Genomic DNA, 12,843 nt, shown 5'->3' with positions numbered 1-12,843 from the left:
ATATATATATATATATATATATATATATAAATGGCTTCCTAAATTTAGGCCAAATTATCCAATTGTAAAATGTGTACTTACACACGGGTACACATGAACACATTTTACTGAAGTACTTACAGCTATTGTCGTTTTAACAAGAAAATCGTCGCTGTCATATGAGTTTTAGTGTCACATTTATTCTTAAATATATTGTCACTTGTACGTTTTAAATGTATAACGCACTGCAACAGACAATATATTTTAACGCATCAACGTGCTCAGTTGTTGTTTACTCATGACTGTGATACAATATTTTTATTCGGGTATCTCATAAACTTAAACTATAAATATTATTTATTATTTATCAAATAATTATGAAAATAAATAATATCTGTCATTGATCGGTTATTTTTTAATTATTAGTCAGTTTTATTTATAAATATATACATATATTTTTTTTGGTTTGGTTCATTTTGATAAAATCTTTAAAAAAATGGGATCAGAAATGAATCCAAGCGGAGTTTTGAAAACCAATTGGGTGCCGGGTCAACCGACGGTTGATGAAGTCAGCAGTTCGATGCAAATATTTGGTACTGTTGATTATATCATATTTACGCTGATGCTTGTATCGTGTGGAGGAATCGGAGTTTACTTTGGTTTTATTAAAAAATCGACGGGAGAAGATGAATATTTAGTAGGCGGCAGAAATATGAAAACATTTCCCGTAAGTCTCAGTTTGATAGCCAGTTTTATTTCGGGTATTTCGTTGCTGGGTACGCCGACGGAAGTTTATGTTCATGGAACGAGTTATCTTTTTATTGGTCTTGGTGTTATACTAGTGGGATTCACTATGTCGAGTATTTATTTGCCGGTTTTTCATAACTTACGGCTTACGAGCACTTATGAATACTTGGAAAGACGATTTGATCGAAAAGTTCGTATACTGGGATCCACACTTTTTTCTATTGGAATCGTAAGTACATTTTTCGATTTATTTAAAATAATTCTAAATAGTTTTTATCACTTTGTTATATTTTTAAATTTGTAAGAGTTCATTTTTGTGACTCCCCTTATAAGCCTCCGTTAAAATCGTCAGAATTATAAACTAAAAATAAGAAAAAAATTACAAATTGATGATAAAAATTTATGATACTGAAGTTAGCGGACATCTAATAATTTTTGGATTTTATTTTAGACGGTAAATTTAAAAAAAAAAAAAAATTGAAAAAATTGCACCTGTAGTTTTTTAAATTCCTTACAAGTGCATATTTTTAGTTATTATTTTTTTGTAATTTATTTGCTGGAAAAAAAATCCGAAAATTTTTAATTATCTGCTAACTTCAGGATCATCAAAATTTACTATCTATGTTTCGCGGAAAGTAATTGAATCGTAATTAAGTAAAATATCATTTATTTTTCATGATTGTAATCCTGAATTACATCTAAGGCTGGGCCGTACTAACCGAATTTTTGAATTTTACTTTTATTTTAATTTATTAAAGGGGGCTGGGGTTGAAAGAGTGAAAAAAAAAATAAAACACTTTTTTTGCGAATCTTTTTCAGCTAAATGGATAGAGTAAATTAATTTAAGCCTTTTGTACATTGTTAAGTGTCATTTCAAGAACATTCCATGCAATTTTTACGCAAAAATATCCATAAACAAACCGGTGACAAAGCTTTCTCAAGAACGTCTTTGAAAAAAGACGATTTGCGGTGATCACTGTGTCTCAGCTAAAAATTAACTGAAGTCGAGTACCCTAAAATTTAGTTAAAGTATCATCAAATCCTCCCCCCACTGATCGCTGATAATTTTTTTTTCATTTATACATTTTTGGTGGTCATGTAAAGTGAAAAGTGCTATTTTTCACGAAAAATTCCGTCATTTTGGGAGTGGAAAAAATCCGCAATATAAAAAAAAAATTTCAAACTCAATGTTGGGGGGAGGTATTTTATATGTAGAAAGTGTGTACTAAGTTTGAAATGAATCGGTCATGTAGTTTTCAAATGGCAGTGATCACGGACTTTGAAAAAGTAGTTTCGAGAAAAATGTGTTTGAGGTTTTAGAAGAAAAAAGTGAAAAAAAATTTTGTTTGTTTTTCAACTTAAGGGAAGGGTGAGCAAGAGTTGCTTTTATTGACTTGAAATTTTAAGAATATATTCTTGAAATGCTTAACTATACACTGTAAAAAGAGCGGTGTTAAAAATGGGCTCAATTTAACTCCGCTCGGTGTTAAAATGAAATAACACCGGTGTAGGAGACGCAATTCGGAGGTGTTAAAATATCGGTGTTAACCCGGTGTAAAGGCGAAGTAATACCGGTGTAAAAGCGGAGTAAACTGCGTCCGCTTAGAGTATTAACTTTGGTAAGTTCATAAAACACAAAAAACATCCACACATATACCCACACATACTCAAACACAGATGCACACCCACGCGCGCACGCACACGCACACTGTTTAACTGTAGTGATCGAGTAAGTAAAAATATTCACACATAATAATATTTTAACACCGGGAAGTTTTATTTAACACCGGCGGCAGCGTTATTTTCACACCGCTTTCGGTGTTGAAATTTAACACCGAAAATTTTAAAACCGACACCGCTTGAGCTTACCCCGGTTATTTTTTAGTGTAAGAGAAGACAAAAAAAAAACTCAATTTTTCAAAAGTGCGAAATCCTAATTCCCCCTCAATCAACTGTTATTACAGCAATTTTTATAGCTTCCGAAGAAATCTGTAAGACAAACTTTTTCCAAAAATTTTCATCATTTGAGTGATATAATTATTCAAGACGTAATTAGAGAAGTAAAATTTAAAACTTCGGTTAGTAATGCCCACCCTTAAAGCTTCTGTTACAATTGAAAAGTTTGATTGAGCATTATGTTCATCAATAAAATTATTATTAATATTACTGTAATTAAAACCATTATTATGATAATTATTATTTATTATTATTGTACAAAGATAAGTATTTTATCACCATAAAAATCGAGATAGTGAGGTATGTAACAAAGAGTAAACATAGCGTTTAAAATCATAAAATAAAACAGGCTTATAACGGGTAGTCGAGAACAAAACTAAATACACGTCACTAGACCTAACTTATGACAGGTAGTCGACTGTATAATTACTAATTAATTTTAATTACGAATGAATCCTTTGAATGCTTATGCAATAAATATAAATAGCTAGATTGAATAAAACTATTTATAGATGCTGTGGCTTCCTATTGTTATTTATGTACCCGCATTAGCGTTCAATCAAGGTAACAAATAATAATTAAAGTAATTGTAATAAAAAAAAAATTATTTTACTTATCAAATTTAAATTTTCATTATTTTTATTTACAGTAACGGGAGTTAATGTTCATATCGTAACTCCTTTTGTGTGCATCGTGTGTATTTTTTATACTTGTGTGGTAAATATTTTTCATTATATAAATAAATTGTTACTCATAGATTTATTAATTAAAAAGTATAGTATCATTTATTTAAAGTAAAAAGTTATTTTACGGAGCGAATAATTTTGACTAATTTGAATTTTATAAATAGGGAGGCCTTCGAGCAGTAGTATGGACAGATTTTGTTCAGGCTTTTATAATGTTCGGTGCAATGCTTCTTGTTGTAATAAAAGGTACTGTCGATGTTGGTGGTCTCGGGGTTGTACTCCAAAGAAATCGCGATTCAGATAGACTTGAATTACCCATGTATGTATAGATTAATTTTACACACGAAAAAAAAACAGTTTTGTGAAAATAATAGAAAAATTGTGTGGTTCACTTTATGAATATTTACTAAAATTATTCCTTGGAATGTTTACTAGAAATTAAAAAAATATTTTTTCAAAGATACTGAAAAATTTAACACGAAGGTTTTGAAAAAAATTGTTTAAAATAATTTTGAATTTAAAAAAATTGAAAAATGTTACACCGAATATTTTTAATGATTATTAAAATAAATGACGTTTATGTTAAAAAATTATTTTCATAATTAGAGCCATTTTATATTATTGTGTAATTTTGTACAGTTAAGATTCATGTTAATAGAAAATCTACACTTGCAAAATCTAATTATAACAGAGCTGTTTTTCCGTGTATATTTCATAAAATTTTAATATACTAGTAAATTATTTATAAAAAAAAAAAAAAAAATTTAATTTAGGACTGATTTGAGCCCATCAACAAGACATACAATCTGGGCATTAGTAATTGGTGGTTTTGTTCACTGGCTGCAGAGTGCTGCGATTAATCAAAATATGCTTCAACGTTATATGTCATTACCTAATCTTCATGAAGCTAAAAAGTAATAAATGTTTTTTAAAATATTAATATTTATTATTAGTAATAGTATATTACACACCTAGAAGAAAAGTAAACTAAACTAAACTAAACTTCAGTTTGAATTTACCATGACGTCTTTAAGGAGCTTCTAATTTTGACTTCATAAAGAAGTTTAACAAAGAATACATTTAGACGTCACAAAACGAACGTCTTATTTATGGAATCTTCAAGAACTCTTAATTAAGAGTTCTTAAAAATGATACCTTTAAGAAGTCATTATAAGACTTCTTGAGGACGCCTTCAAAAAGACCAAGCAAAGCAGTCATTCCGACTTGAATGCTGTCTGGGACCATGTTAAAATTACGCGGATGGATATTTACACCTTTATTTCACATTACACGGCTGTGTAAAGTTCTCGGGGGCCATTTTTACACCAACATTTTTTACAGTATGCATGTTTTCCACCCTCACCTTTGGCTCAGATTGGCAATTATACACGCAGGTCGGAATATCCTACTTTCCTCCCTTGGTGTGTAATATACTACAACTAATAGTTCTATATATATAGATATATAGACACGGTAAATTTCTCGAGCTTATACATTGCGCAGAATACTTCCGTGTCTTTTGATTAAATAAATTGATGATAAGATAAAAATTTTTTTTAGAGCGCTTTGGATTTTTATATTCGGTGCAATGGCTCTAATTGGAGTATGTGGTTACTCTGGATTAGTTATTTATGCTTGGTACCATGAGTGCGATCCTTTAACAACTAAATTGGTTAGCGCTAAAGATCAATTACTTCCGCTACTAGTAATGGATGTCCTAGGACAATTTCCAGGCCTACCAGGTCTTTTTGTTGCAGGAGTTTTTAGTGCTGCTCTTAGGTACAAATTTATATTTTATTTTAGTATAAAACTAGTAACTTATTTAATATTTAATTTAAATTACAATATGAAGCTCTTTGTCAACTGGACTCAATTCAATGGCTGCAGTTATTTTTGAAGATTTTATTAAACCATTTCGTAAAACACCATTTAGCACTAGAAGCGCTGATATACTTATGAAATTAACTGTTGTTGTATTGGGTGTTATTTGCGTAGCGCTTGTTTTTGTCGTTGAAAAAGCTGGAACTCATGTACTTGAATTATCAATAACTATGAGTGCTATTCATAGTGGACCTTCATTAGGAATTTTTAGTATTGGAATTTTATTACCATGGGTCAATGCCAAGGTATGAATTTTTTTTTTAATTTAAATATTTTGGAAATAAACTTTCGTAAAAATTATTGTAAACTATTTATTTGGTAAATATGCAGAACTGAAATTACCTATTTTGGCCTATAAAAGTATTAGTATATTATACACCTACACGGAGAGAAAAACATGGGAATTTTCCCAATTTTACTTAGGAGAAATTCCCTTGTTGATATAGCAAATTTTCCTTTGTCAACATGGGAAATTTTACCCATTAATTATAGGAATATCTTCCATATTGCCATTGGAAAAATTTTCATGTAGACATGAAAAAATTCCTCCTTTAACATTGCTGAAATTCCTTTACTAACATCGGTATTTTTACTATGTCAGTACAGGAATTTTTCCCATGTTACCGGAGTAATTTCTTCTATATTGACATGGGAATTTTTCCCATGTTGACAAGGAAAAAATTCCTCTGTTAACATAGTAAATATTCCTATGTTTACATAGTAAAAATATTCATGTTGGCATAGGAAATATTTCTATGCCAACATAGGGAAAATTGCTATGTTGCATGGGAAAAGTCCGCAAGAAGCTAAAGCCACTAAAATACCAAATATTTTGGTCATTATTATTATTTAGGCCTTAAAGCGATAAAATAGGGATGTGTGAAGGTTTTACGATTTACGAAAATAGAATTTCAAAGTTTCCGAAAAAATTTTGTGTAATTTAATTTAAATTTTTTTGTAGCACCTACGAATGAACAAATGTTTTTATAAATTCGATTAATATAAACGAGTATGTAAAAATTGATTACATCATGTTTCCGACAGTATATAATCATTAATTCAATTAATTAATTTTGATTTACTTAATAAATTACGTAATAAACACTTCAGTTTACAAATCTCTCATTTTTACATACATGGGAATTTCTACTTTGTTAACATGGGATTAATTTCCATGTAACATAGAAAATTTTCCCATGTTGACAGTGAAGAATTTCCCATGTTGACATTGGAATTGTTCCTATATTACATAGTTATTTTTTCAATGTTGACATAGGAAAATTTACATTGTCAATATAGGAATAATTCCTATGTAACAAAGCAAAATTTACCATGTGACATAGTTACAATTCACATGTTGACATAGTAAAATTTACAATGCCAACAAAGGAATTTTCCCCAAGTAAAATTGGAAAAATTCCCATTTTTTTTTTCTCCGTGTAGGGAGGAAAGTAGGACATTTCAACCCGCGTGTATAATTGCCTATCCAAGACAATTTTTCACTAAATCTGTACCTGAAAGTTTAAATGTTTGCTTCTGTGAGTGGGAAGAATGGCGCATGCGCTAATTTTTATCATTTGTTTTTTCACAAGAGAAAAGAACGACTTTCTTCCCAATAAGCAGGGCAGAAATTTAAACTTTCGGTACAGGTATGGTGAAAAATTCTATACAACTCGCCTTCAACTCGGTAGACAATTATACACGCGGGTTGGGATGTCCTACTTTCCTCGCTAGGTGTGTAATATACTAATTAAAGCTTGAGACTTTTTATTCTAGTTTATTTCACTCGGAAAATTGAATGATAGGAAATATTGTTGACAAATCTTAATTTTTCTCTAAATTATGAGAAATTTAAAACTAAAAACTTCTTAAATTAAAAATGCAATAAACTTTTTTATTTTTTTCAAACCCTTGTAGTCTGTACATAAATTAAGACCGAAAATTTTTTTTTTCGTCAACTTGAATCAAATAAATGGTCAAAAAAAAAAAAAAACTAATGCAACATCTTGATTTTAAAATTGATTGTAAAAATTTGATAAATGTAAAGAATTTAACGGTCTGCATATTTATCAAATTTTTAAACATGAAAAGTATTAACAATGAATGTTTTTTTTTTAATAAGGGTGCATTAGTTGGTGGAATTTGTGGATTAGGAATAATGGGATGGGTCACGTTTTCAGCTCAAGCTGCGATAGCCAGCGGCAGTATTGTGTAATTCATTATTTAATATTTATTGTATAATTTTAAATTAGATATCACGTTTTTAAAATATATATAAATTATAGATCCGATGAAAAATCAGTTACTACGGAAGGTTGTACATATTGGTTTCAACAAGCAGAAAATTTATTGCTTTCCGTACCACCGGATTCTGTTTTTGGAACAACTGACGAAGATAAATCAAAGTAATTATTTTTAATTTGTTATCTAATTATTGTTTCCGATTATAACGATAGTTAATTGTTTTTTAATTGTATTAGCGAAACATGGGCAATATATCGTGTAAGTTATTTGTGGTACACTTTGACGGGGGCTTTAGTAACAATGAGTATTGGTCTCTTTGTCAGTATTATATCATCTGAAAAAGTTGATAAGCTCGACCCAATGTTAGTTGCGCCATTCATCCGTAAATATCTTAAAAATAACAACACAATCGAGTTGCATCAAGTGCAGGTTTGTTGAATAATTTTCCATTTATATATTAGAGTGATATTATTTCTGTCATTTATGAAATTCATTGATACCCCAAAATTTCTTACCTGCATGGAAATATATAAAAATCTATTTGACACAGGAGAGAGTGGGGCAAAATGGGCTTACATTTATATTACATATCCCTGATTAAAAATATTCATTGAAAAGGATTGAAAATTATTTCAATTCTTTTCAATCTCACGGAGATTTTGGAAAGTATTGAATGGAATTGAAATTTCGATCATTTGAATACTTTCTAATTCTTAAAATGGAATTCAAAAGTATTGAAAAGAATTCAATCTTTCATCATTTCAATAACTTCCAATATGGAACTATTTTGGTATTGAGAAGGATTCAGAAAGATTCGAAAATTTCAATTAATTTTAATTCTTTTCAATCCTACGGTCGATCCGAAATATGGAACTATTTTTGTATTGAGAAGGATTCAGAAAGATTTAAAAATTTCAATTCATTTTAATTCTCTTCAATCCTACACTCGACCCGAAATATGGAACTATTTTGGTATTGAGAAGGATTCAGAAAGATTCAAAAATTTCAATTAATTTGAATTCTTTTCAATCCCATACGTGACTCTAAAGTTCGAAACTTTTTTGGTATTGAAAAGTATTTAGAAAGATTAAAAATATCAATTCATTTGAATCTTTTCCAATTCCTCGGAAGTTTAAAAATTCTTCTATTATTTTGGGATTGAAAAGTATTAATTTTATGTCCCAATGAAAACCTTGGGGTATAGAAAGTATTCAAAAGGATTCAATTCTCATCTTTTTCAATACTTTTCAATGAATATTTTTAATCAGGGATATGCCCTTTTTCTCTTAAGACTCATTTTGCCCCACTCTCCCCTGTATGTGACTTATTGTTCTTTTACGTTAACATATATTTATATAAATATTTTGAATATACTTACGTTGATGTATATATCAACATATATGTAAAACCTATCGAGCATATTTGTTTTTCACGCGCATATATGTTATATACGTGACATATTTTTTTACGCGGGTAATTACAATTAAAATAGAGAACCTCTTTAGTTAAAGATCTTCTATACAATCACGACTATTATAATAAAATTTTATTGAACACTCATTAATTAATTCATTTGTAAAATTTGAAGCGATAATTTAAATATTGAGTAAACTTTTTTGGTTTTTAAATACTAAATTCAAAAATGTCTTGTCTTTGTGAATTACCTTTAAACGATAGTATTAAGTAATGAAAATTTACATTTGTCTTCAAACGAAGTTAACCATTATTACCATTAATTTTAATAAGCAAGAGTCATATCCATTTATCAAAGTTTTTTTACTATACAAAGAAAAAAATGATAAATTATCATAAAAAACGAAATTTAGATCTTCCTGCTTTTAAAAACTATATATTCTCATAGCTGTATATATAAAACCCATAGTACTTATAAATTTAGTTTATTCTCATAAAATCCCCTTGAGAATATATGAGATTTTATTGAATTTCACGAGATTTTTCAACTAGGGCTATGTTTAAAATAAAATAAAATTGTTTATTATAATTCTGATGGGTTTAGACGCCATCATTTATGAGTTTAAAGTAAAATTTACAAGACAAAACTTCCTGAGTCGAAATTTAAAAGCTACATTCATCCCTCTAGTCCAAAATAGAACCGATTTAGAGCACTGTAAGCCGTCTTAGCTCCTACATTGACTCTCAGGATCCTATCATTTACTATGAAGAACTATTTTGAACCGCTAAGTCCAACATATATTTTTTTTAATTTAAAATTTCTTACTAAGTAGTAAGTAACAGTAAAATTGTAATCTTTTTCGATCATACCAGAATATTTTTTATTATTTCAAATATTTAAGATCATTTTTGGAACCTTTAAATTTCAATCAGCAATAATATGATTTTTTCCAAGCAGTATATATGATAAGAAATAATTATAATATACGTATATTTCATATCATCTTGAATTTAATTTGCGTTTACAATGACTGGAACACTTTCAATTTAAATTTTCAAACTATATAGCTGCGGCTTAATTGTTTGTGACAAAAAATTTAACAATAACAACAATGGTAACAATAGCAATGGCAGTTATAATTATAATAATAATAATTCTATAATTATGATAGCTACTTTCAAAATAATAATATTATTAATTATTATAATGATAGAATTATTAATTATTATCGTCATTAAATAGGTTGTAGGGGTCCAAAGTCGACCCTAATTTTTATTCCCTTTAGGCCCGATTATGAACACCAATGTCGTAAAAATGGAAATTTGTACCACTTTGGGGTCCAAAGTCAGACCTAATTTAATATGGGAATAGAATTTACTTTAATCCCTCAAGTCCGAAATAAGCACTACCTTAGGAGGCTCAATGTCGGCTTTGAATTTCGATTCGGGTTGGAACTTTTTGCTGATTTTAAGAAAATCCACGACTACTTGATAGCAATATTTTTGCTTCATTTTTGGCTAATGAGTTTTGTAATGAGTTATTACTATTTTATCATGAAAGTTGTGACAAAATGAAAATAACAGGCAGCTGGTTTTATGATTTTTAAAATTTTGGGTGAAACGAATTCAAAAAATTGCGATAATAATTATCATCCTCATATATACTTATCTGTATATAGATATGGATCATTCTACAGAATAAATGATATTTAGGCCTCACTATCAAGGATCTTGTTCAGATTTTATAAATTTACTAAAAAAAAAAGTTACAGTTCATATATATTTATATATATTTCCACGAGGGATAATTGCCAAAAAATGAATTTGTTTACTGCAATTGCATTTTTTACGATTTTCTTTGATTAAACTTTAAGAAAAATTATTAATGGGAAGAATATGAAACTTTTATACACAGAAACTTAATAATTATTTTTAATCAATTAAATTACGGCAAAAGTTAATAAACATAATTGGACACAAATGCAACATCTCGTAAATCACAGTAATAAGTAGTTCACAAAAATAACAAATCCAAAAAATTTTTACAAGATCAGTGATAGTGAAACCCAAAAATAATTTATTTAATAAAATAATACTATGTAATAATAATAATATGACTTTATTTAATAAAGATAAATTCAGTAAACGAACGACGGTCTGCAGAAGAAATATTAACGACTTCCGAAGCATCAAGTCGCAACAAACGATCAACATGAATTGTTTTAAATTATTTAAACAGGGTATTTTTATATATAAGCAATCATACATTAATATAATTTTATATTCAATAAATAATAAAATGAATTATCAGATAAAATAAAACTCTACTAATTATTTATTTAATTTTTTTTTTTATTTAATCATTAATATAAATATCTTAAATCTGCTTTCAATCAGAAAGTTGTACAAAAAATTCAGGCGCATATACACGGAGAAAAAAATATCGCCAGAATGACTATCCAATGTATCCTCAAATGACGTATCGTCAGAATAACGATTCGTATACCTAATTTAGGAATACTCTCATATTAATTTAATAATCTATAGTATCGTTAAAGTAAAGATACGTTTTTGGGTTAGGTTAAGTATTCGCTTATTTAATTTAACAATACGACGAATAGCCTTTGTAACGATATAAAGTTTTGTTGATATAAGTATCTGTATGGCCAGCGTGAGGATCCGTATAGCTAAATTGGCTATACGTATCATCGTTCTCGGTTGCCGGATGCCTAAATACAGAGTTTGCGCAATAGTCATGTCAGCGATTCATAAAATGCCTAAAATAAGGATACGGATCGTCATTTTGACGATCCACTGTGAGGATACTCTGTATAGCTGAATTGGCTATACGGCGTATCGTTAAGTAAGATGACTATACAGCGTATAGCCAGAATAGCGATACGTATACTTAATCTGGCGATATTTTTCTCTCCGTGTATATTTTATGTGTATATATTATAAAATTTAAAAATTAAAAAACATTAGTTGCTAATAATAGCAGTAATGGCATTTAACATAAGATATTTTTTGTCTTTATACTGTTTCATAAGGTCTATATATAAATATAAATTCATCATTTTACACAATAAGTATGAATTATATAATTAGTTTAAATTGACCGTTCAAATTTGTAAAATCATCCGGTTATTACAGAGATCAAAATTAAAACATTATTTTATAGAATCATTTTTTTTTATATAATAGTTAAACCTAAATATCTTTTAAATTATATATATTTTTTAATGGTAATAATAAATAGTTTTATATATCTAGTAATAATTTAATTTTAATATATATTTAGTAATAAAACTTAAAATTATTTTTATTATTTTACTGGAAAGTAAAAATTATCCGGCTATTAAATTTTTTTTGTTTATAAAAATTATTATATATATGACTGTCAGTGTCAAGATAAAAAATTACAAATTAAAAAAATAGGGCAGAGGTACCGTTTTTTTGAAACTTCATGGCCAGTTTTGGACATTTGAAAAATTAAAATAAAATTATTTTTAAAATACGCAATGACAATTAACTTCTTAAATGTCTTCAGATACTTTTATCACACTGTTACGAAGCAACTTTTTTTATACTTTTTTTTTAATTAAAATAAAGTATTAAATGTCCAAAAATAGAGCAGTAGCCACAAATAGTACTCTGTCCTATATAATTGTTATCAACAAAATATATAATAATAATAATATAACAGATTGATATATCCGGTTTAAAATGTGTCATAAAAAAAATAATTACTTAGTAGTTTAGCCCAAAACAGTAATTAATATATTAATTATTATAATTCTTATAAAATTTAATAAAATTATTTAATCTCTATGTTTTTAAATATCGAATAACTTTTTTTTTTAATCTAACAGAGTTATGATTCATCGGATAAATGTATCATTTGTCTCTATATATATATATATGTAAATATGAAAGC

General features: G+C 28.1%; 1 protein-coding gene across 1 annotated transcript; it reads left to right on the top strand.

The window, feature by feature from the left end:
- The first annotated feature begins 141 nt into the window (after positions 1 to 141).
- Positions 142 to 11,228, top strand: LOC130678716 (sodium-coupled monocarboxylate transporter 1-like). The gene is made up of 11 exons (XM_057486144.1): positions 142 to 955; positions 3,195 to 3,246; positions 3,332 to 3,399; positions 3,533 to 3,687; positions 4,142 to 4,282; positions 4,929 to 5,147; positions 5,221 to 5,494; positions 7,372 to 7,460; positions 7,535 to 7,654; positions 7,730 to 7,922; positions 11,039 to 11,228. The coding sequence occupies exons 1-11, from the start codon at positions 476 to 478 to the stop codon at positions 11,120 to 11,122; spliced, it is 1,875 nt and encodes a 624-aa protein (XP_057342127.1). The 5' UTR covers positions 142 to 475; the 3' UTR covers positions 11,123 to 11,228.
- The last annotated feature ends 1,615 nt before the right edge of the window (positions 11,229 to 12,843 follow it).

The sequence above is a fragment of the Microplitis mediator genome, chromosome 2 (genome assembly GCF_029852145.1).
Source record: "Microplitis mediator isolate UGA2020A chromosome 2, iyMicMedi2.1, whole genome shotgun sequence".
Classification (NCBI taxonomy): Eukaryota; Metazoa; Arthropoda; class Insecta; order Hymenoptera; family Braconidae; genus Microplitis; species Microplitis mediator.
The sequence above is the reverse complement of the archived record's forward strand: the minus strand, read 5'-3'. Positions and strand labels throughout refer to the sequence as shown.

What these genes read in the sequence shown, in the direction of transcription:
- LOC130678716 (XM_057486144.1), top strand. Translation starts at nt 476, where the DNA reads ATGGGATCAGAAATGAATCCAAGCGGAGTTTTGAAAACCAATTGGGTG. An exon ending in ACTGACGAAGATAAATCAAA is followed by an intron (nt 7,655 to 7,729) that starts GTAATTATTTTT and finishes TAATTGTATTAG; the next exon opens with CGAAACATGGGCAATATATC. An exon ending in TCGAGTTGCATCAAGTGCAG is followed by an intron (nt 7,923 to 11,038) that starts GTTTGTTGAATA and finishes TATTTAATAAAG; the next exon opens with ATAAATTCAGTAAACGAACG.